This window comes from Amblyomma maculatum, chromosome 1 (genome assembly GCF_055883805.1).
Source record: "Amblyomma maculatum isolate TAMU_Amacu chromosome 1, ASM5588380v1, whole genome shotgun sequence".
In the NCBI taxonomy this organism is placed as follows: Eukaryota; Metazoa; Arthropoda; class Arachnida; order Ixodida; family Ixodidae; genus Amblyomma; species Amblyomma maculatum.
In genome coordinates, this window is record NC_139344.1 from 336,073,111 (window position 1) to 336,097,409 (window position 24,299).

The 24,299-nt window shown below is 44.0% G+C and overlaps 1 protein-coding gene across 6 annotated transcripts in view; it reads right to left on the bottom strand.

Annotated features, from left to right (window-relative positions):
- Positions 1-24,299, bottom strand: part of Dys (Dystrophin) — a 517,227-nt gene that overhangs the window by 336,162 nt on the left and 156,766 nt on the right. For all 6 annotated transcript variants that reach the window (XM_084587908.1, XM_084587892.1, XM_084587901.1 and 3 more), the window contains 14 exons: positions 23,766-23,938; positions 21,351-21,566; positions 20,772-20,885; positions 19,804-19,947; positions 12,542-12,721; positions 11,504-11,714; positions 9,169-9,272; positions 8,059-8,373; positions 6,485-6,613; positions 5,597-5,770; positions 4,049-4,204; positions 3,046-3,195; positions 1,382-1,558; positions 175-315 (listed from right to left, as the gene is read on the bottom strand). In XM_084587908.1, the coding sequence (XP_084444034.1) occupies positions 175-315; positions 1,382-1,558; positions 3,046-3,195; positions 4,049-4,204; positions 5,597-5,770; positions 6,485-6,613; positions 8,059-8,373; positions 9,169-9,272; positions 11,504-11,714; positions 12,542-12,721; positions 19,804-19,947; positions 20,772-20,885; positions 21,351-21,566; positions 23,766-23,938 (2,384 nt within the window). The remainder of the gene's footprint in view (positions 1-174; positions 316-1,381; positions 1,559-3,045; positions 3,196-4,048; positions 4,205-5,596; positions 5,771-6,484; positions 6,614-8,058; positions 8,374-9,168; positions 9,273-11,503; positions 11,715-12,541; positions 12,722-19,803; positions 19,948-20,771; positions 20,886-21,350; positions 21,567-23,765; positions 23,939-24,299) is intronic.

The window sequence follows — 24,299 nt, forward strand, 5'->3', positions numbered from 1 at the left end:
CAGATAAAGCCCATTTTATGTACCAAAGTTTATGAAGGCGAGGTTGTTACTGCTGAAAATAAATGCCTAAGATAAAAATTTAAGATAGCAAGCCTTTTGCCGCCACCTTCTATGCACCCGGTCACACACACTGCGTGCATGAGGTTTTAAAAAAATGGAACAAGCTACTCTCACCTTTAGCTTCCTTTGACCAGCGGCTGACTCCTTGTACTCTGTCTTGGCTACAAAGTAAAGCTCAGCCCCTTCGAGCCACGTCTTGATGGCCGTCAGGTGGTTGCAGAAGCGAGAAAACATCTTCTCCACATCCTTGGGACCCTGCACAAAAGGCGCCGGGAATGTTCACTTGCTGTGCAGGAAAGCTCAACACAGTGTCACCTGTGCTGAGGTTAAGCAAGAGAAAAGAAAAGTCATCTCTGAACAACTCAGAAGTCGATGCATGTAATAAAATGCACAAGCTTTATTCTGGAGACAATATGAGAACCTTTCCTTTTCTTTTGTCAATTCTCATCCTCGTTGGGGCACTGCACAAGATATGGTCAATTATATGTTTTATTTTCATTTAGTACATACTGTAGACCCCTGTCAGGGTCCAAACACGAAAAGCATATATCAATAAATGTAAAAAAAAAGATATGATATGATACAGAACAATCAAGAGAACTGGGCATAAAAAGAAAAAAAGAGTTATTAAACTACGAGATCGTCATAACATTATTCGAATTAGATATTGTCCACGAAAAAAAAAAATGAATGTTTTAAACAGTCAGTTTTCGCAAAACAGTGCTAGCGAGTCCATATGATGATGTTCAGTATGTCGGGTGGTTAGAGGGGATAAGTAATGAGAAGGGTCCAAAGCTAACTTATGATTATGCAAAAATAGAGAAAGTCAGGACAGTGTTTTCTTTTTCGTGCTTCATGTAGTTCAATATTATTAGCCACCATAAGCTGAGTGGAAGGATCAGCGTTTTTAAACATTGAATAAATAAATCGAACAGCTTTTCTCTGAATCCTTTCCATTTTGTTATGTTAAGTTTAGTAAATAGATCCCATACTATTGATGCATATGCAAGCTTTGGCTTGAGACTGTTTTATGCATGCACAAGTATATGCAACATAGATCAAGCAGATGCACAGCCTCTCGTCAAATAGGTACCCAAATAGAATTAATGAATTGCTAAGTGATGAAACAGTGTACTATAAGTGATTACACTATGATCAGTGCCAAAATCAAGCCTCTAAAAAAAAGGTGGGGGTTGAAACATGGATGGATTTAAATGCTATGGGAAACAAAAAGAAAAAAAAAAAAACACCAATCCAAGGGTTTCCACACAATCCTGTTCAAGAAATAGTGGTGCAAGTAAATAAAAAAAAATGTCCTCACCAGGGGCACCTTTTTGCGCAGATTGTCATCGATGGCGGCCCACTGCTGCTTGAGGGTGCGCACAGTGTTGGCCAGCGAGGGAAGCTTGTGGCCGGGCGCAAGCGCTGTCAGTCCTTCGCTCAGCTCCACAATGGCAATCAGGGAGGGCTTCTTCTGCTCCAGCTCACGCAGCTTGCCCTGTCCCAAACAAAATGCCCAGCACTGAGCTTGACTGCTTGCTTCCGAGACAACACAAAGAGGCAAGGCACATCTCACCCCAAACCCGAACAATCCCGCATTCGCATACTTGCATACACATACAGTGTCCTGCAACTTTATCGGAACTGCTTTGAAAAATTCTCCCGCCTCAACCAGAAGTTCACTTGTGCTGACACCGCGCAAAAGGTATGTGCGTTGTGGATTCTTTTGTTGTGTCGTAAGTTCGACCATGGTACTTACCTGGTTAGGCCGCGCATGATAAAAAACCAGAACCATCTGCGACGAGATTGACGAGCAAAAGGCGCCAACGCAGAGTTTCCGGCAGAAGGCAGTTTTGGGGCCATCCTTCTCGCTGTGGGAAACCACCGCAGTTCTAAAGTGCCCAGGTAAGCATGGCACGTTTTCATAATGATGCTAGATGGCGCCACCACTGCCCTTTGCCGGAAAATTGGCGTTAACGTCTTTCATTCCTTCAACCTCGTCACAGACGGTTCTAGCCTCACATCATGCGGGCCAACTCAGGTAAGCGCCACTGTAAGATTTATTAATACACAACAAAAGGGTCAACAACACACTAGCTTTCTGCACAGTTTCACCGCAAACGTGTCTCCAGTTGAGGTGGGATGATTTTTCAAAACAGTTTCAATAAAGTTGTAGAGTACATGACCACACGTGTATGCTATCAGCAGAAAAAGTTTACAAGCTCTACGCTTTTGCAGAAAATTTATCGTGCTGCTGCTTTGCAGCCCTACTGTTACAAGTAGCCTGTTGTTACAAGCAGACAGAGCATGCACATACCCCCCCATTCATACTTTCCCACAGCGCAGATAACTGTAATATGTGACTAAGCAAGAATAAAATTTTTTTTTCCCCACACCCGTTTCTAAATGTGGAGTCACCGACAAGTTAATGTAAAGTTAAGCAGCAACAACCAAAGACTACTAGTGGTGCCATGCAGCAACAAGAATAAAAACCAGTGACAAGAGAAGCAGCCGCATAAGAATTTTACATACAAGAATGTCTCAATCAGTATAACCACTGTCAGACAAGCTGATGGGTGTGACTTCATCATGCCTTGACATATAGATCCTGCAATCTTGCCCTAGAGACTTGCTACAACTGGAAGGTTTTTTTCATATCTTTTCACTTCTGTCAGTTAACTTTTTGCAAATGCATCTTCGCGAGTACAGCAGGATGACTCCACTACATATGACATGCAAGTATCACTCTCATGCTTGGGTTTATCTTGTCGCAGGTTCATACTGTCATGGCTGCATGGAGCCACGTGCAGTTTTCAGATCATTCAATCATTTCAGATTACCGTATCTATGTCTACAGAGATAATGCACACACAAGTTTTCTGGCACATTTATTTACACATGCGTTCTTATTGCATACAAAATTCCCCTGGAAGTTAGTGTTTGCTTTAAACCTCTATTTGCTCTCACAATCCTGATTCCACATACCTCTGCAAACTTGAGCTCGTCATCACTGCTACGAGGTTTCTCGATCTCTTCCATGGTGGCGGCCATCCAGTTGTGCAGGGCAATCATCTCCTTCTGAAGGCATCGAGCAAGGCGCAGAGCTTGCTCCAGAACACTCTTGCTTTCCGTCACCTGGCCAGGAGGCACAATATGACCCCACACTTTGAAGCCAAACTAAACACGAATCCTAGCCAGCAATGGCATGCTATGCAATGCAACACTAAATAAAACGTAGCGAAAGGCACAACACCAAGCAAACAGGCTGAGGGCTTTCAGCGTAAAAAGAGTGCTGAATACTGTATTAAGGCAATTGTAACGTGCGCATTTTTGTTCCAGAAAAATTCCTCTAAAACGACATGTACATTAGAATCAAGTTTGAAAAAAAACTATGCTAGCAATGCACTTTTTTTTTCTGTCGTTGAAAAGCAGATGTGCGTTACAGTTAAGGGCACGTTACAGTCGACCAAATATGGCACCTGGGCAATACCTGTGCTTTTGTTTGTAGGTTTACATTCTTGTTGCAGCTAAACTATGAACCAATGCTTGAATCCAATAAATGAATAAGATGCAACAACACACAATCGAAACATTATACTAAAACAAAATAAGCTTACATCTGTCCTTTCGTAGAATTAGACTTCATCAATGACATAACCAAAAAAGAAGGGTAATTGATATGGTGCCTTGCAAGTTCTGGGTTAGCCTATTTTAATGAGTGAACTGCAAGAGGGAAAAAGCTAAGCCTAGAAATATCCTTCTGAGGAAAAAAGTGCCTATTCTGTGACCCCTGGATTTACAGTACGACACAACAGAGTTGCAATCGTCGCTGAGTGGCAGTTAACGGCAAATATGTTCCTGTTCCAGCAACACAGAGATAACTAAACAGCAAAAGAGTGCTTCAGAGTGGTGACATGAAAGGTGAATGCACAAAACAGAGGTGGCAGTGAATTGGGCAGCTATGCGAACACACAAAAAAAGGCCTCACCTTTGCTCCCAGCTGGTTGTAGTGACTCTTGATGCTGTCCAGCTTCTGGTTGAGGTCGCGTGGCCTCTCCGCATCGCCACTCTCAGCCAGCTGCCGGCCCTGGCGAATCACCTGCTCCACTTCACTCTTCACTTCACTCAGAGTCTTATAGAAATGCTGTGGGCCACGAAAATAGTTGGAAAAAATTAGCTGTGGTTTAGCTTGCGGCTAAACCTGGAGTTACGCGAGAGCAATCTGCATGGCTACGCTCAGGTTCGGCTTGAAAGTAAAGGCATGGATTTTGCACATATTAGTTTACTCTATGGTTCCAGCTTTATTTATGCCATAGGAGAACCACTTCACATATGAACACCCCTTGCCTTTCGTCATTGACCGTTCTCAATCGGGTGTAGAAGACTTCTAGTGGTATGACATCATCTATACATCAAACTCTGGGGAACACCACCGTCACAACGTTCGAACAAACCTTCTGTCCTAGCCACTCGCTGTTATCATTTGCCTCTGCCAACTACGGAATTATCTGTCTTCTTTTTCTTCTTTCTTCATTCTTCGGACAGACATGGCGAAATGGCAAGACTGTGGCCAATGTAGCTACCGCTACAAAATCTCACAAATGTACTGAACAGAGAAAACTACCTCCTCATTCCTGCTTTTGCATTTAGAATATTGAATGGCAAACTGGGAACAAATCCCTCTAAGTTTTGCTCTTAGTACGTACAGATATTATTGCTTTCTCCATATGCAGATGTTTGTCCGGTAGCAAGAAAGACGCATTTTTTAATGAGAAAATTCCCTTTTAGAATTTTGCCGCCGCTCGTTTAGACTCTCGGCATGACGTCAACATTGAAGAAAAAAGAAAGGACTCTGCAATTGAATTGAGTGAACAGTAGCATAGTCTGGAAGTGATTGGGAGTGCAACTGCGCCTATAAGAACTGTGTCAACACACCACAGATTACTTGAAAAATCGGCCGATGATGAGAAAAAATGCACTTAGTTTTAGTCTTTTTTAGCTTATAAAAGCTATGTTGATCAAATATTTAGTGGAATCCCCCAAGATGGAGTAGATTTGTAATAAGGGAGTAACTACTCATTGGGTGGATGCCAATGAGTAGTTACTCCCTTATTACAAAAGCTATGTTGCTAGCAAAATGGCATCACTGCAGTCGGATCGTGGTAATCTATCGATACAAGCCAGCTGCAATTCATCTTCAGTGGCCCTTTAATGATACTCACTCAAGGTGCTGGGTTTTCTGGGTTTGCTTCACTGCAAGAGGAAGGCCGCTGACATCCAATTAGCCTCGACTGTTCCACCCCAAAACTCAACCATGCTTACCCTCTTATTAATGTCCCTCTGTTAAGTAAGCCCTCGTTGTTAAGTAAAGCTTGTTTTAAGTAAGCCCTCGAGGGAGGCATCACCTAAATTTACCACCACCCCCCTTCACAAACATCACGGCATCAACAGCAGATGCTGCACCAGTCTAAGCAACCTTGCCAATTTCTCATTTTTCAATCTTCTCCAATGAAAACAAGTAGAAAATAGTCAATACCATGCACTGCACAAGCTGATCTTGAATCTTGTCTGGGCTCTCAGAGTTTAAGTCCAGTTGCTTCATTCCTTGCTCCACTTCAGTCAGCAGCTTGCTGATTCGGCCCAGCTTGGGCTCAAAGTCATTAGGGCACTGGAACCTCTTCAGTTTCACTGATATGTCTTCGAATTTTATCTGCAAGCAGCACATAAAGTGACAATATTGAACACAGCACCTTCCCTTTTTCAAATAGAGCACAGAGCCAGTAATCGACAATCCAGATTAAGTACCATGATTACCCCTTTCCAATGTACAGTCATCCAAATCCTTAAATAGCACGTGCGACAGCTGCCTTTCCTGGGCCCCTGTGCCTTAGGACAGATCAAACTTGCAAAAAGGTCAAAATTAGGCAAGGGCTTAGTGAGCCTCTTCTTAAGACTTCATCTTTTCACAGATCAGCTCCTTTCTAACACGAATGAGCACAGAAAAGGTAGCCATTGCACGTGCTAGTTAAAGTTTTGGGCAGCTGTACTAAATATATTTCAGCATAGCGTACCCTAAGGCAGCTTGCGCACTAACCCAAAATACCAAATCAGAAGTCAGTATCGTAAGAAAGAACATTTTCTCTCCCATTGGTGAGCTTCTAACACTAGAAGTATTATAATGAAAAAAGTACCAGGAAACCGTACTTAAGACAGCGAGAAATGACATTCCCAGATCCCAAGGGCAAGCATCAAAAATATAGGTAAGACAAAGGACAAACAAAGCATCGCACCTTTACTACCTTCTCTTTTTAAAGTTTGTTCAACATTATTTTTCTTTTCCTTGACAAAGAAAATAGGATACTGAAAAATCGAGCTCGCAACCTGCCAGTCATGGCAACAATTTGAATAAAAAATAAGTGCTTACCTTCATCAGCTGCAGCTGCTCATCCAACCGCAAAGCAGCTTCCACTCTATTCTGTGCGTGATACGAGTCAACCTGCTCACTCAGACTTTTTAATTGCTCCTCCTTCTCAAGGAACTCTTGCTTGAATTGCTGCAACAGAATATGACAAGCTCATACAAGCAAGTTCAGCCGTCAGGCTCTCATGAAAACTGGCAGATCTGAATTGACCACAACTGGAATAAAGCGTCAGATGCTTTGCCATATTTTCAAATTTTTCAGGTTGAACCAGCCCTACAGGCCCCTCCAATATGAAAGGAAATGAAGCTTGGACATTAAATTGTTAGCTTTATATTTATGCATGACAAACACATCCTTTCTGGTTTTCTACCTAGGTTTTCTCTTGGATTATAATACCCAAAAATCATTTCCATCTTTAGTAAAGAAATGACCACAAAAATTCACCTCTTCATTATGCAAACTTGTTGTTCCCTTTCATAGTTTCATAATGGACAGATAATTTTATGCTCTGTTTTTGTGCTGTCATTGATTACAGAACATGGACACATGAACAGAACATCCTCATGCCCTACCTGTAACTTTAACCTTCGTAAAAACCAGCAACCAAGGCAACTGGGCAGCTAATTCTACAAGTGGCTGCAAGCTCTGCAAAAGTAAAACCAGCTCAGTTATGTCTGATATCATCCTCTGAAAGTATGAGTGCATAAATAAATTTTTTAAATAAACCAAATAAATAATGTAACGTGCACAAGATATTTCCAAATGCCATCTTGCATGTCTCCCCAGGCTATACTGATGCATGGCAATGAGTTCACATTATGTGCCGCCTATGCAATGTTTTTCTACTCAGGACCTAAACTACAATGCATGCTAGAAGACAGGCTCATGTGCTCTTTCCCACATTGCCCTGCCACATGTGCTGTGCAACAAACATTCACATCCTTCAAGTCACTGGCACATTTAAGCTGGCAGTCTTGCAATAATGGCACTGATATATATACCCGAGATCCTCCCACTCTCAACAGAAACATTTCTTTAGGAGTTTCCCTCTTATAAACGTGCGCAGTAACTTAGCGAAGCTCTATTGAAAGTGGATTCTCCTAGAACAACTGCAACCTTTTACGCATTTACTTCTGCATAGCACCATCTTGAACAGGCGCTAACCTTCGCTACATAAAGGAAGAAAATCACGAAATATAAAAGTAACAGCTTTAGCTGCTGTACAATGGCAACTGCAGTGTTTGATATAGATTCCACTTTATAAGCCTTTCCACAGCACAGGCTCATCTCAGAGAGATTGTTTTAGCCTTGAATTCTGATCAACCATTAGCACTGACTGAACCATTTGCTTTGACCTTAGGCACTATCAACCCTAGTTTTATCATTGCAAAGAAGAGAAAAACAACAGAACAAGGCAACAATAGAATGACAAGCACAGATGTCAAAAATGAGAGCAGTTAAGACAAGCAATAGCCAGCAGCTACTTTCCTAACCGCCATTTCTTAAACTATTTTAAACAGACAGCCTGTATGTCTTGTCAGTGGCTCGCTGTGTCTTAAAATCAGGGCTATACTCACGGCTAGTTCATCGGGCACGTCCTGGGCGCTGATGTCGTTGTCCAGCCTGTTCTGCAGGGCACTATCCGTGTGGTTCATCCAGCTCTGGACGCTCAGGATCTCCCTCTCACACTTCTGGTACTGGACCATGCTGTTCTCCAGAACCTGCTGCCGTTCGCTGCCCCGCTGCGTTAGCTCCTCCCATCGCTTCAGCACCGAGTCTGCCTCGTGCTCAACCAGCCCGACAAGCACCTCTTTCTCCACAAGATCTTTGCAGAGCTGCTCGATTTTTGGAATGCGGTCATCAGGGTGGTTACGCAGGAAGTTCTCCAAGTCCTGGAATATTGAGAACACAGAAAATGATTCGGATAAAAAAACGCACCTATCAAGATATCAAAGTTTTTCTTGCTAAAAAAAAAGGAAAGAAAGGAAACTAGTAGCACGAAACCCAACATTCACAAGCGCAAGTAGTCAATTTAGGCTTACCCTTTACTCCTTTAACCTCGGCTGGTTTCCCACTAGTGCGCATAAAACACTAAATACCAACAAGAACAGAAATTGCCACATTTAGTCGCTAATACAATGCACTCACATGTTGAAAGCATCCCTCTCTTTGGCTGTCAAAAAGTGCAACTTCGCAGTTTGTTTGTTTTTTCTGAATTTATGAGCAAGTGCATTCATTATACACCTGGCACATTTTAAAATTGGAAAAGCTCATTGCCTTCTGCTTTGTCGATGCCTGTCTGCAAGGCAAATGTAACATCACAGCCTTCCTGCCACAAAAGCTTGTTTCAAAAGTGTACACCATCTGAAGTGTCATCTAGTGGGGAAGTGCTCCATTTGTGCATGCATGGGGCTGAGTGTTGGCATGGTTTTATTCGCAACAGGATGTTTCAGGATCAAAAAAAAAAATTCCTCTAGCTTACCTAGAGGAAGCCTAACGAGCACCCCATATTTCTCAATGAAAGCACATTGAAGATTTCTTTTGATTATATTCCACTATTACAACAATGAAAAGCTCTTGAGGTGTCAGTATGTTTGCTGCATGAAACAGTGACAATTGGGCATGCCTTTTACAGAAAAAAGCTTGATTCCTAAGAGACAGACTAGTAAACACACGTAGGCGCTTACGTCTAGATTTTCAGAAATCTCTTCAGCATCAGCAGCTGACTCTGGAGACCTCTTGAGTTTCTTCTCCAATCTATCAAGCCAGTCATTCTCCAGCATGATGACATCTGAAAAACATCAACATCATGACACAAACAGTAATATCTCAAGCCAGAGTACTACTACCTCAGCAGGAGCTATAAAGACACATGCATAATTTATCTCATCAGCTCCTAACAGCATTACGGAAGCTAGAGACCTCCTCAGTCAATCATGAGAGGATTAGTAGAGTGCATATTTTGGCAGCGTAAAATTAAAGACAGGACTAAAGGAGAAAGACAAGGGACAAACGCTGAACTTCAAGAGGATGTTAAGCGTGTTCCTTCTGCATCATGTCGTCTGCTCCCGGCATTTGCAAATATTGTTCAAAAAGAGTACAATTTTAAACAATCGCAGTCTATGTACTGAATACTAAAAGAATATTAGACAGATTCAAAATAACATTTCGCATGGCACTACATGGCTTGCATGCAAACAGACGTGTGACGACTACTTCAGCACAGTGGCACCATCTGGCTTTTATACTGAAAACTGTTTTTGTTAACAAACTGACATTTTTCTTTAGGCCTAGGAGTGGCAGAATCACCACTCGCAATAAAAAATGAAGCGAATTTATCGCTTGCGGATTCTGCAATAGGCGAGATGGGGAAAAAAAAATAAAAAATACAAGCCCTAATGCCCCATTTATGACCAGCGAACACATTGAAAAACCTCTAACAATGACAAATTCACTCCGAAGAAAGGGGCCCTACTTCTAAGTGTGATGCTATGTTGGAAATTCTACTTTAATGCATGGTATGTGAAATAGCACATGTAATGAGGGCATAGTATGTAAAGGCTCACTTTGAAACAGCGTTTGGTATATGCACACTTTAAAGCATGTTGTTCAATGTGTCCGTATGCCCACTTTATTATGACAATGTATTTTATAACGTTGGAACTTCACCTCTGCAATGATTGTAGCTCTCACAGTGCAGCAAAGAACTACCGAGATAAAGTATAGACATGTGCTGTATTTGGCAGTATAATAAAAGTGCATTCCCTTTCAGGCAAACTTGAAAAGAGCTTGAAAATTTGTTCACTTTATCAGAAGAACATATATGTTCACCTCAAGAAAAGTGCCCCAATAAAATATGCAAACATGCTAGATGTCGCCAGATATATGTTACATGAAAGCAATATATGATACAATCTTGCAGTGAACGAATAAGCTTTAAAAGAACATTTATAGTAACATGCATGAAGTTAACTGGAGACTGAGGGCATTATCCTACTTTTCTTTTGTCATCATCTCCTTGTCTCTCTCTCTCTTTCTCCCCCCCCCCCCCCCCTTTCTACCCTGCAGTGACTGCTACGTTTTTTTTTTTTTTCAGATTTTTGCTCCCCCTAACGCCGAACCCTTCGAAGGTGCCAGCTTTGTAGCCACATCTCTCTCGTGCGTCACATCTTCTGTGACATAGTTGTTGTTAAATCTGGGAGCAGGAACACTACATGCTTTTCCATCTACTGCAAGCGATATCTGTCTCTCTGCTGCACTGTGATAATGCCTTTTCCTCACTGGCAAGAAAACGTTACCCTACAGCAGAACATTCCAGCAAGGTAATCCATGCACTTTTACGGAAAGTTGGAGAGATATCTTGTGGAAACGAATGCCTTTTTATTTTACTGTTTTGAAAATTTTAGCATGGTAGAAGATCTAGAAAAGTGCGCTACAAGAATGCATACAGCAATTTCATATTTATATTTTATATCCTCTCATAAGGGACAAAGTCCGCGATAAAAAAAAAAAAGTCCACACTTTTTGCTTCTATCTGGAGCAAGGAAGTGTGCGCAATACTTATTACCTTGTCCTTCATATTTATTGAAACGGCAAAACATTTCACATTTATTCATTATAAATTCCTATCATTCCGATTTTACTGTCTCTCACACCTTTCCTTTAATTTTATGCATCCAAGTGGTTAAGTGTAACATGCAACATAATAATATTCATCTATGACCACTGGTCTCACTAACGGCATTAAGACGTTGGTATGCATCCCAGAAGAGCCAAGATTCAAAGTTGTGCAGAATGAGAGACTGATATCTCCCCTATAAATATCTGCATGACATGTTCTGATAACAACTTTACAGTCCCTTGAACCTTCCTTTTCCTTTCATGAAGACAAAGCAATTAAGAGTGATATATGACATAACACTACATTCTCCCATAATAGTGCATAGGGCATTGATATGCATGCACAATAAACCAAAGGTGCCAAGTGTTCCGCAAGATGGAAAACAAAAGCTAATATCTCACTTCTAAACTCTGCATAGTTTGTTCCCGACTGCTTCAAGGACTGATGGTACTTTGTGATCTTCTCCTGCACTTCGCCCCAGAGCTTGTTCATGGCAGCCACATCACGTCGTGCTTCCTCAGCGTTCCTCGTCTTGCCCTGTGCAAGCTTGGTTCCGGCTTCTTTCAACCTGGTGTACTCGGAAAGCTTGGAGTCTAGCTTGTCCTTACAAGCCTGCATAAAGATGCAGCAATCAGCAATCGTAAAGCATGAGAGCTGCCGGTGGACTGTTACATGCATGTGTAACAAATTTTCTAATTAGACGCTTTGTATCAAGCGTTGTCATCCCTCTTAATAAAAATATGAGTTTTTTGTGCTTTAGTGGTATAATGAATTTGCTGCTGCTATTTGCACTCTAGTCATTTTGATCTTTTGTGCTTGTAATTAAACTCCCTATGATTATGCCCAATGGGCACAGTAGGTATTAAAAAAAAAAAAAGAAATGTGATGTCGTGAACCAAAACATGCTGCTATATTTTCAGTACCCTCCCTAGTCAAGCGGGTTTTAATTTCAAAAATTAATAATAAATAAATAAAGGGAGAGGGGAGGGGAGGGGGGTGCATACTTGCACCAAGACAACTTTCTTCAGAAATACTTAGTTCATTCTTTCAGACAGCTTGGCAAAATTTCAATGGTCCTGGTGGGGTTTGATCGGTTACAGCTTATGAGATTTGGTTTCTAGAAACTTTTCTTAGCATTCCTTAGTTGAGTATTGTGAGATTCTATTTACATTTTCCGACTGAATTTTCAAATATAGAGTGCACCCCATTAATGCAACCCTTCTTTAATATGCATCTCCTAAATTATGCAGTTTTTTTCTGCGGACTAAACTGCGAATTAAACGAAAATAACAAAAGCTGTGCAGAATGTTGCAACATGCTGCCATTGTTTAATGATGAAACTGAGGAAAAACTGCCATTTTTATAGCTTTTGGATCTTTAACATTATGCTTAATCACAGTGAAAATGTGTAAGATATGCTTGCAATAAAAGTGCGATACCTGTAGCTTCCTGATCCTAGCTTGAAGCTCCGAAGCAGTATTAATCGGCTTTTCCCGCGGAATCTCCATGTCGAGCTCTCGCAGCCACTCGCACAGGTCAGCGATGCCTTCGGAGGCACACCTGCTTGTTTCAACAGCCCGCTTTAAAGCAGCATTCTTCTTTCTACTCATTGTCGTCACCTGCAGAGAGGCAAACAAAATATTCATGTAACATGTCTCATCAGCACACACACGTTATGACATCATCATACTGACTATCCTCTCTTAAGACATGACAATGACATAACAACTGACAAGACATTGCGGGTTCAGTTCTGAACGGTGCAGGTTATTGTCTTTTCTTCTTCTTTCTGGTCCACTCAATTCACTTTCTTCTCTATGCAACACCAACCCTAAAAATACATTAGCAACATTCGCCTGTTTTGTCACAGAGTCAATCTCACAATTTGCCACAATTTGCCACAATATTCCACATTTTGTCACAGAGTATGCAAACTTTGAAGGCACAAGACAGCATATTATGGAAATAATCTCACAGCCACTAATGTCTGCTCATACATTATCCATGGTGCTTTTGTCGGGGACAAAAACGGACAAAAACCAGATCAGAAGGACGTGTCAGGAGACGGCTGTTTTGTTCCCCTGATCGCCGGCCAAGCGGCCACTCGCGGGTGTGTGTGTTTGTGCGCGCTTGTGTGTGTGTGTATGTTTACGCGCCGCAGTGCCCTTTTCGGAAATGGCACGGCTGCTTCTTGCCTCTGCCGGCCAGTCGACCAACGGCTCGTCGCCCCTCAAAGCGTCCCGATCCACTGGCGCCGTTGAGGGCACAGCGATGGGCCTAACAAGACTCGGACGCCCGCCTGCCCTGAAATCCGAGCTTACTAGGGGGCTGCGGACCAGCACCGGGGACGCGAGGAGTGAGTGAGGAGGATTCCTCTGTTACCGACACCGCCGAACGAGCGCCGCGACTGCCAGGCTCCAAGGGCCCACGCAAGCGTGGGGCCCCCCTAAATAAAAAAAAAGAAAGAAGGGAAGGCCTGGAGAGAGGAACACGGCCAACCGTCGTCGAAAGACAGTGGCTTGCAAGACGCCGAACGAAACGGTCGTCAGTTTGAATTTGTGTACAGTTTCTTTCATATGTAGCCATTAAATCAGTTTGTTAAGTTTCACCGGAGTTTTATTCTGTGACCAAATTATCTCAACGCAGACACGACGACCACAACGATTAATACGACTGACAAAAAGTTTGGTGCCGAAACCCGGGACTCGATCTGCCGTGGATTTGTGAGCTCAACGCTTTCTTTCAACGCTCACGTCAACGCATCCACGCCAGGGACGTCTCGGCAACGATTGGTCACAACTACCGATGTCATCGATCCGGTGAGCTTACTTATTGGCTAATTAATTTCGAAGAAAATGGAACGCCTTTTAAAGAAACGGAAGGTTTTGCGCTCGCAAGTTACAAAGGTCATCAACGAATTCAACGAGCGGCAAACGTCACTAACAACTACTGAAGCTACGTTGCTGCATGCTAGACTCAGCAAGCTAGAGCAACAACTTGATACTGTCAACACGGAAATTGAACCATTGGTACCGGAAGATGACGCAGAAAACGACTACGAGCAAGTATTTGAATATCAAGACCGGATCATAACCTGCCTCGCTGGACTAAAGCTTCAAGTTGATAGTGGTCCGTTATCAACGCAGGCTGCCGTGGAATCGGCGGGTAGTGGCATCATCAGTCAAACGGCCATGCCAGCCACTCAAACGACCACGCCAGCCCCCCAAACGGCCACATCTGGGAAGACAAGAGTGAAACTGCCGAAGATCGACCTACTGAAATTCACAGGACGGCGCTCTGACTGGCAACCCTTTTGGGAAGTGTTCGAGCAGGTAGTGGATAAAAACGAAGATTTGTCTGACATCGACAGATTTCACTACCTGCGAGCATCAGTCACGGGCGACGCGGCAGCGGCACTCGCGGGTCTTCCACTGACCGCAAGGTGCTACAACGATGCCATCCAGCTACTCAAGAAACGGTTTGGCAACGAGGAGCTTCTTGTTCAGGAACATCTCAAGAGGCTGATCGACTTGAAGCCCGTGCGCTCATCAGACGATATCCGTGGTCTTCGCCGTCTCTACGATACCTTGGCGGCACACATCAAAGGCCTCGAGACGCTCGGACAAAAGCTGGAGTCCTACAGCTCGATGCTAATTCCGATCGTGCAAAGAGCGATGCCACGTGACATCCTGTTGGACTTTAGCCGAAAGTGCGTCGTCGACACCGACAGCCTCGCCTGCGAACAGAGCTCCCTCACCGATGCGTCGTCACACGCAACTAACGAAAGCGGCCAAGGTACGGTTTCTTCCCTTTTAAAGCTACTCTCCTTTCTGAGAGTAGAAGTCGAAAGTCGGGAGAATTTAAATGCATTACAATGCATGGACCTCAAGCAGCAACCTAGAGAAGAACTTAAAGGCAATTTGAGGCTGCATGGGAAAACGCATGACAGGCATGTCCGATCGGCTGCGATGCTACATCAAAACGCTACCCCATTGACCTGCTTTTTCTGCGGTTCCAACGAGCACAAAACGCAGAGCTGTGACGCCGCAAAAACTTTGGAAGAGAAGAAACAACTTCTGCGGTCGTCCGGCCGATGTTTCAAGTGCACTAAATCTGGACACCAGTCACGAGCATGCCGCGTAAGCATCCAGTGCAACAAATGTCGCAAGAAGCATGCTAGCACAATGTGCGACCCTTCGTACACCGGAGACAGGCCACCTGAGCCGAACCGCACCGTAACGAACGCGCAAGTAAGCCTCGAAACTACTACGACGGGAAACGGCTCTACTTCCAAAAAAACCGTTTTGCTGCAGACCGCAACTGCATTATGTAGTGGAGAGACTGGTAAGGCTCAGGTACGAGTTCTGTTCGACGGGGGAAGTCAGCGCTCCTACATCACAGCTGACACCTCGCGGAAACTGGGATGTACGCTTCTCGGGCATGAGAGGTTGACCGTCGGTGTGTTCGGAGGCCACCAAGCCGAACGCGAGTTCCGAAGAGTAAAGGTTACACTAAAGACTAACCGCGGAGACGATCGGGAACTCGAAGTACTAGAAACAGATACCATCTGCGATCAACCTATTCCCTCACCACCAGAGAGAATAATAAAACGACTAAAGTCCCTTGGTTACGAACCGGCCGAATTCTCAAACAACAACGGGACAGAATGTGTTGATCTGCTTATGGGATCTGACCACATATGGGACCTTACCACAGGTAGATCGGTCAAATTAGAAAACCGACTGAGAGCAGTGGAAACATCAGCGGGCTGGACTGTTCAAGGGCCCATTGAGGACGATGCCGAGCAGACCTACTGCTTCCAAACCGTGACACTACGAACATCTGTAATCGAGAGGCAGACGACAGATATTCTGACCAAATTCTGGGATTTGGAATCGATTGGAGTAAGGGAGGTCGAGGAGAACGACGAAATCTGTCAAGCTTTAGAGTTCTTTGAGGACAACATCAAGCGAGTCGGTAACCGCTATGAGGTTGCATTGCCTTGGAAATCCGAGATTTCGCTCGAGGATAACCGAGAAATTGCTCTGAAGCGCCTCAATCAATTGGCGAACCGACTCAAAAGAGCTCCTGACCTTCTCGAAGAATACGACGCGGTGATCAGGCAGTACGGTGTTCTGGACATGGCAGAACGTGTAGAAGAAAAGGCCGACCGCAACCACTGCGTTTACCACATGCCTCATCAAGCAGTGCTCCGTGATTCCAGAAAATTGAGAGTTGTATTTGACGCTTCTTCCCACGCTAAAAGTACAAGGAGTCTTAATGACAACCTTGAAACAGGACCCAACTTTACGGCAGACCTCGTCGGGCTTTTGCTCAATTTTCGCAAGTATCGAGTTGCGCTTGTCGCGGACATTGAGCAGGCCTTTCTGCAAATTGGAGTGCGAGAGCAAGACAGAGACGCTCTACGATTTTTTTGGTTCCGAGAGACTCCTCAGGCCGGTACTTCGTTGCCTCCCATTGAAGCGTGGCGCATGAAGCGAGTACCGTTTGGAACCACCGCAAGCCCGTTTCTGCTCTCCGCTACCCTTCAGCACTACTTGAAAGCTTGCGAGGAAGAGTTTCCCCACACTGCCAGCCAGCTACAGCAAAGCCTTTATGTAGACGACCTGCTAACCGGTGCAGATGACGAAGAAGGGGCTCTGAAGCTCTACAACGAAGCCAACGCGATCTTCCACTCCGCCTCGATGAAGTTGCACAAGTTGTCGTCGAATAACGAGAGGCTACGCCGGCTATTTCGGCAAGACGGCAGCGAAAATAAGTCTCTAGGATTCCTCTCAGGGGTGCTGAAAGTGCTGGGACTGACCTGGGACCCCATTACCGACCGCCTGACCTTTGCGCCATGTGTCGCAAGCTCCAAAACAATGGAGACAGACACCAAACGTTCCATGCTGCAAACTACCGCACGGATCTATGACCCACTGGGATGGCTGTCACCCTTTATCGTACGGGCTAAGATCCTGTTTCAGCAGCTGTGGCGCCAGAACGTCGAATGGGACGATGCCCTACCAAACGACATAGCTGAAGGCTGGAAAACCTGGTATTGTGAATTGAAACATCTTCCCGAGATACAGGTACCAAGGTACTACGGAGCGGACTTCAGTGGGGCGGCTTCTACGAGCGTCTTGTCGGACTAACGAAGCAAGCCTTAAAGAAGACGCTAGGAACGAGCTACTTGACGTTCGAGGAAATGTCAACTACGCTGGCTGAAGTGGAAGCGGTGCTGAACTCCCGACCACTTACTCATGTTTACACAGAGCCGAACGAACCTGAACCGCTCTGTCCCGCTATGTTTCTTACCGGAAGACGGCTGACCTCTTTTCCGGAGCTGCAAAGAAAGGAAATCTCTGCCCTGTCCTGTAACCACCTGCGACAAATGATTTCAACTCGCAACAAAGCATTGCAAGGGTTCTGGAGACGCTGGTGCACTGAGTACTTAAAGGAGCTACAGCTGACCCATTCCAAAGGAGCTCAACGGGGAAAGCAAGTTAAAATTGGAGACGTGGTCCTCCTGAAAGAAGCCCTACAGCCGCGGCAAATGTGGAAGCTGGGAATAATCGAAAGGGCATTCACGGGAAGAGACAACCGAACAAGAGCTTTTGAAGTCCGACTGCCAGGGGGGACCAGACTTCGCCGTCCAATTCAGTTGCTCTACCCTCTGGAACTCTCCGACTAACAAATGACTTCGTCATTTCGGGGGGGAATGTGTCGGGGACAAAAACGGACAAAAACCAGATCAGAAGGACGTGTCAGGAGACGGCTGTTTTGTTCCCCTGATCGCCGGCCAAGCGGCCACTCGCGGGTGTGTGTGTTTGTGCGCGCTTGTGTGTGTGTGTATGTTTACGCGCCGCAGTGCCCTTTTCGGAAATGGCACGGCTGCTTCTTGCCTCTGCCGGCCAGTCGACCAACGGCTCGTCGCCCCTCAAAGCGTCCCGATCCACTGGCGCCGTTGAGGGCACAGCGATGGGCCTAACAAGACTCGGACGCCCGCCTGCCCTGAAATCCGAGCTTACTAGGGGGCTGCGGACCAGCACCGGGGACGCGAGGAGTGAGTGAGGAGGATTCCTCTGTTACCGACACCGCCGAACGAGCGCCGCGACTGCCAGGCTCCAAGGGCCCACGCAAGCGTGGGGCCCCCCTAAATAAAAAAAAAGAAAGAAGGGAAGGCCTGGAGAGAGGAACACGGCCAACCGTCGTCGAAAGACAGTGGCTTGCAAGACGCCGAACGAAACGGTCGTCAGTTTGAATTTGTGTACAGTTTCTTTCATATGTAGCCATTAAATCAGTTTGTTAAGTTTCACCGGAGTTTTATTCTGTGACCAAATTATCTCAACGCAGACACGACGACCACAACGATTAATACGACTGACAGCTTTCACTTGTCACCAGCATGTGAAAATATACAGTAAAACCTTCTTAATTCATACTTCAAGCGACTGGAAAGAATGTTCAAATTATCCAGAAATTCACATTATCCAATGACTCCGAAAAAACTGTCAAGAGCCACTTGCATCTGAGTATAACTTATTTTGTGAGACTAGACAACAGTTGCCAGATTTTCCATGTTTCCACCAAGCTTTCATTGCATGCATGCTGTCAGGAGCAGTGAAGCAAAACTGCTTCAAACTCATCAGGGCCTCCCAGATCCTTCACAGCACAATGCAATGGAGCTCATCACTAAGCAGCCCGTTCACACGTGTGAAGTCTTCACCACACAAAGAGCGAACGATCCGTGACAAATGCACAGTTTCTACACGCTAGAAGGACAGAACAAAAGGAAAAAAATAAAGAAAGAAGAAGAGTTGAGAGCAGAAGCAAACACCACTGACGCACCAATCAGCATCCAAAATACGGTTCAGCTAGCTTAGACTGGCTGGTTGTTGCTGGCTGCAGCTGGTACCAGTTGGTCCCCATTGAGTTCCAGCTGAGTTCCAATTGGTTCCAATTGGTTCAAATGGGAACTCAGTAGGAACACAATGAGAAGTAACTGGGAATTGTTCCATAAACCAGTAAGACCAGTTACAATTTTCACTAGGGTGGTCACAGCCGCCACCGCTGGGCCTGGCAAGAAGCTCACAAAGGTGAAGCAGAAACTAAGTGATCGAACTGTTGTTGGAGATGGGGCCATTTGCTCATTGTCGCGCGTGCCCCTCTGATGTGCATGACACCTGCTGCCATGCACACATTAGAGGTGCATGAGTGACTCTGCAACAGAGAACTGGAGTTTTAAGCAGCACTATTTTGACAATTGCCTGGCCCACCAGTTGTACCCGGATGCAGCCTCTCTTTGGAAGTTTGCACAAAACAGGTGTGAGACCTCTAGAATCTGAGTCAGCAAGCACGCGGCATCATAGATTTACATGGGGGTTGGCTAGGACTGAACCAGCAGTTGTATTACCAGATTTCTGAATATGGAGGTCAAATTAACGAACATTCATTCCATACATATACCTTAACAAGCCTCTTCAGCTTCCTTATTCCTGTGTGCTGTAACTACGGCGCCAACTGTAGCGAATGGAACACAGGCTAATATGCTGGTTTTTTGCTATGGCCTACAATATTACTGCTAAACCAGAATTACAGCTGCAAGTAAAATAATATAAAGATAATTACATGTAGGATAAGTGCTCTAAAACTAAGTTTGCATGGCTCACTCCAACTGGCAGCTGAAGAAAAAACCAACCTGTTCCCACTGCCTATTGATGTCATCAAGCTGTTTCTGCAGAGTGTCACTGTACTCGAGCTCAGCATCTTGAATGAGGCCCTCAGCAGCAAGGTTGAGGCTGTCAACATTCGGTTGCATGGTATCGACATCATCTTCAAGAGCCTGAAAAGATACACACAAGAGAAACAACAATTTAAAATACAATACCAAAGGATTTTTCACCATGTTTTACCAGCCAAGATTATGAGCTCACTATGATTTGACAAGCACAAATAAGACCTTAGCCTCATTCAGCTCACCTTCGTTTTCACAATGTCAAAGCACTCCTGCAATAACCTTTCTGTGATTGTGCTACTTACTTAAATAAGTTAGATTACTTAAGTATGTTTATAATGACTACTGAGATACGCATGGCCTCTCTGCCCATCTAGGAAAGTGCAAGCTTGATAAAAATACCAGCATCCCTTGGCAGATGAAAGGGGAAACCTCCATAACTTTTGCTATCACAGTGACTCTAGCATGTTTCAATAAAGCTGAGTATAACTTGCTAGGGTAAAGTGGTGGACCTTTATAATGAGATATCAGAAAGTAAGTAGATAATCTGTGATCTACACTGCTTTCAAAGTCGAAACCAGAATATGCAGTACGAAAAGTCACAAGCCATCCTGGCTGCACAAACATCCTTACTCAAGAACGATAGCTTCTCATGGGCTTCCTGACTGCTTAACCCCCCTAAAAACAGCACTGGGAACAAAAAAAAACATGAAGAACGAAGAAGAAACACAAACACAGGCGCTCTTTCATTTTTGTTCTTCATGTTTCGTTACCTTCCTAGCGCTGTTCTTTAGGTATGCAATACCAACTAGCCCGACACCTCGCTCTCGTGCTTACCACACAGTTAGGCTCTTACAGCTACATGGAAAAACAAAAATTATGGCACTATTTTTCCATACATACAAAATAAAAGAGAACTGAGAAGTACTGACATTTGATTGCTCCAACTGCGCTTCAAGTTTCTCGATATCTCCATAGGCAACTTCTTCATCCTCAAGGAATGATGTGACATCATTAATCCAGGACTGAATGCCTTTAACTTCCTCCTGAAGATAAAAGTTAGGCGCCGTAATCAACAGCAGGGCACACACATTGCAAAGAGAATTCATCATCATATTATAACTATTGTTTGCCTACTCTATGAGGCAATCTGGTGTAACAACTGCAGCCAAATAGAACAATGATGCCACAGTTCTGGTGCAGTTCTTGTATGAATCACACGGCCCGAACCAGAGCTCTGACATCGCAGTTACAGTTAGGCTGTTGAATCCAGAACTGTAACTAAATGATTTACTCGTAGCAGCAAATTTCATCCGGTGATCCATATCGTATAGAAGAAAAAAATGTGATGCCTCTTTACATTTAAACAGGTAATCATTATTGCATGCAAGTCAAAACACAGAGCAACATTTAATTTAACCATCTGTGAATGGCAAGCGAGATCCACTTTAATTAGCACCGAGGCAGTTCTCTTTGGTCAGACAGAACTGCGATGGCTGTTTCCTCCTTACCTGAAACCTCTTGAGGATCACCATGTACTTTCGCAAAAACTGAAGTCGTTCTTTCAACAATGAGCAGACTCGGTCCCAGCAGTTGCTCAGTCCGTGCAGTTTGTCTCGCAGTTCGCGGGCCCATGGGGCGTCCGGCTCCTTCCGAAGCAGCTCCTTGCCAGTGCTGGTGACATACTGCAGGTTCGACTCCTCTTCGTCAACAGTGCCCTGCATCTCCTGCAGAAATGAAGAGAAACAAGGAAAGACGCATACCTTAGCTTAAAAGGCGATCCCAGGGGCCTTCTGAGAAACTCTGGTGGTCATGCCACAACCTGTGAAAAGTACCCTTTATTAACGACAAAAAACTGTTTTTCATACCACAAAGTGAAAGTGCTTAAAACAAAAACAAACAAACAAAAAAACGAAAGCTAAGCCGTCATGCTTTGAAACAACTGAGTCATTCGTAAAATGCCTAATGACCTCGTACAAACCTGAGAAACAGGTGCTACCACGTAAGTAATGTTTGTGACATTGCAAAACTGCAGTTTTGGCAAAAAAATTTACCGGAATTGAGGCCATGAATTTGGAAAGCTTCAAAATTAATTTTTGAAAGAACAAAACAACGCGCAGCTACGAGAATAGGTGTAAATGAATGGAAAGGAGAAGAAAGTGCAACATAATTGTTGCACTGAAGTGTGTAAACACTGAAAAACTCCCTATAGTTGCATTTTGAGCTGTTGAAGCTTGGCCAGTTTAACAAGTATAAAAGAGCAGTTAAAGGCTGCACGGAAAGATGAAAATTGTGACAAAGTCACAGGCATGTTCATCTTAAAATAAATATCAGTCTTACATGCACATCCTATGCCAGTTGTTTACTATTTAATTTTTATTAATTTTTTTTGTTAACCATTTTCTTTTTTGTGTTTGGTGCATCATAGCCACAGTTGCTTATGCGCCATAAAGCCCCATGTAACTAACCAGCATTTACTTTCTTTTCCTTTCTTTCTTTCCTTTTTCATTGTTTCACTAAATGAAAGTAATATTATAGACTTTTATTACTTTTTTTTCTGTCATTGGCTCCAGTGTAATTCCACAACCAACCATCCTGCATGGTGTAGAGGCTTCCCAAGAATATTCAAAGGTGTTACATCTGGAGCATAAAAAGACGTCTGGGCATGTTTGCAACAATTAGGGATACCTTCTCTTGCCTGGTAACCTCATAACACCTCTACACACCCATGCTACAATATGAAGAGCCAACACTGAAATTCAACTCGTATACTGGATAAGTGGCTTCCCACAAATAGCCAGCTGCAGGCCGGAGGTCCCTTAATCCTTTTATCCTCAAGGAAAGCCAACGGCCTAATATGTGCTGAGGCACCTCATCTGTATTGCCATCCCCTTCCTGGCCGACATGCATGCAATAAAGAAATGCATGCAGATGAAAAACTCCTCAAAAAATGTCTAAATTCAATATAATAAGGAATGGATCTAAAGTGAAATCAATTACATATAGTACATAATATGGCCAGCCACAAAATAGAGCCAATCAGCGGAAGTTGAGGCACAGATGAAATCATGAGCCAGAGGAAGCCATAAAAAGCAGAGTTCTTGAATAGCATTTCAGCTGCAATGATTTCCATAGGGCCAACATATATAAAAAAAAATGGCGGTCATAGTTGGCCAAAATTCAGGTTTTTATGGATTGCGGTAGCACCCATGGTCACTGAAGTAAGCTGCATCCAAGTTACAAACTTTGAGATTTCAACTTCGTGGCGATAAAACCTGTTAAACAGGTGCGAAAATTCATAAACATAACAACAGTCCAAAAGATAAATTAAGAGGCAAAAAAAGCAAGAAAAGCAATTTTTTTTAAGATAATGGTGGCAATAGGCAGTTTTCACTGGCCGCTTCTAGGCACCACCACCATCCGTAAGCATCCAAAAAGTGGCTACCAAATTAGTCACATTTTGAAGTCGAGTTTCCCAACTGGTGTGATCAAAGAGCTCCAATAAAAAGCACTCCAAAGAATCCAAGAGTTCCATAAAGCCCCGTTTGAGAATGGGTACACCGGAAGGTATATTCTATATATACATTGACGTGATTATGTGTTACCTCGTGTACACCATATGTTGTTGCCCACTTAATGTGTCCCTAAAGTAAACTTTCACATCGTCTTCTGTATTTAAACTGCTGATTTTATACAAACTCAATTTCAGTGCTTTTATATCTTTATTGCTGTTTTTTGGGGCCGGGCTTTGTCAAGCTGCTTTCTTGCAGTTTTCTTTCCATTGCCCTCTTTCTTCATTTTTTGGAGAGAAATAAAATTTGATTTGATTTAATTTGATCTGCACCCCCCTCCCCCCCCCCCCCCCCCCTCCCCCCCCCCCCCCCCGCATAACAACTGTGAAAGCAAGTCAAGCGTGTAGTGTGTACCTTGTATTTCTGCAGCTGATCCTCCATGGCTTCCATGCTGTCCACTTGAGACTTCTCGGACTCCAGAGCCAGCTGGACACTCCGAATCCAGGCATCCAGTGCGTCCACAGCTTCCAATAGCTTGGGGGGTGGAGCTCGCTCAAGCGACCGACCCAGCTGTGCCTCTAAGTCAGCTGCATAAAGATCACCCAGCTAAAGGAAGGAACCAATGCACTCTTCTCAAAGAGAAAAGTTGGTACACAAACTGAGCTGAAAAAATACTGTCTTGCAAGACAAGACTAAAAGTTCCTTTCTATGCCTCTTAATAACACCCACTTATATCTGCTCTCATCACTTATTGCACACAAAATCAGAGTATGTGAGGCAGTGACTTGTTTAAAAGCGAGTGAAAAACAGACCAGGAAAGCATGGTATTGTGCATGACACATTTTTCCAATTTCAAATTCTCAAGTGAATCACAAGTAATAAGCGTGGCAGCACAAGAAGGGAGGGGAGGAAGGGAGTAGACAAGATATAAGCAGGGGTTGGTCTTTT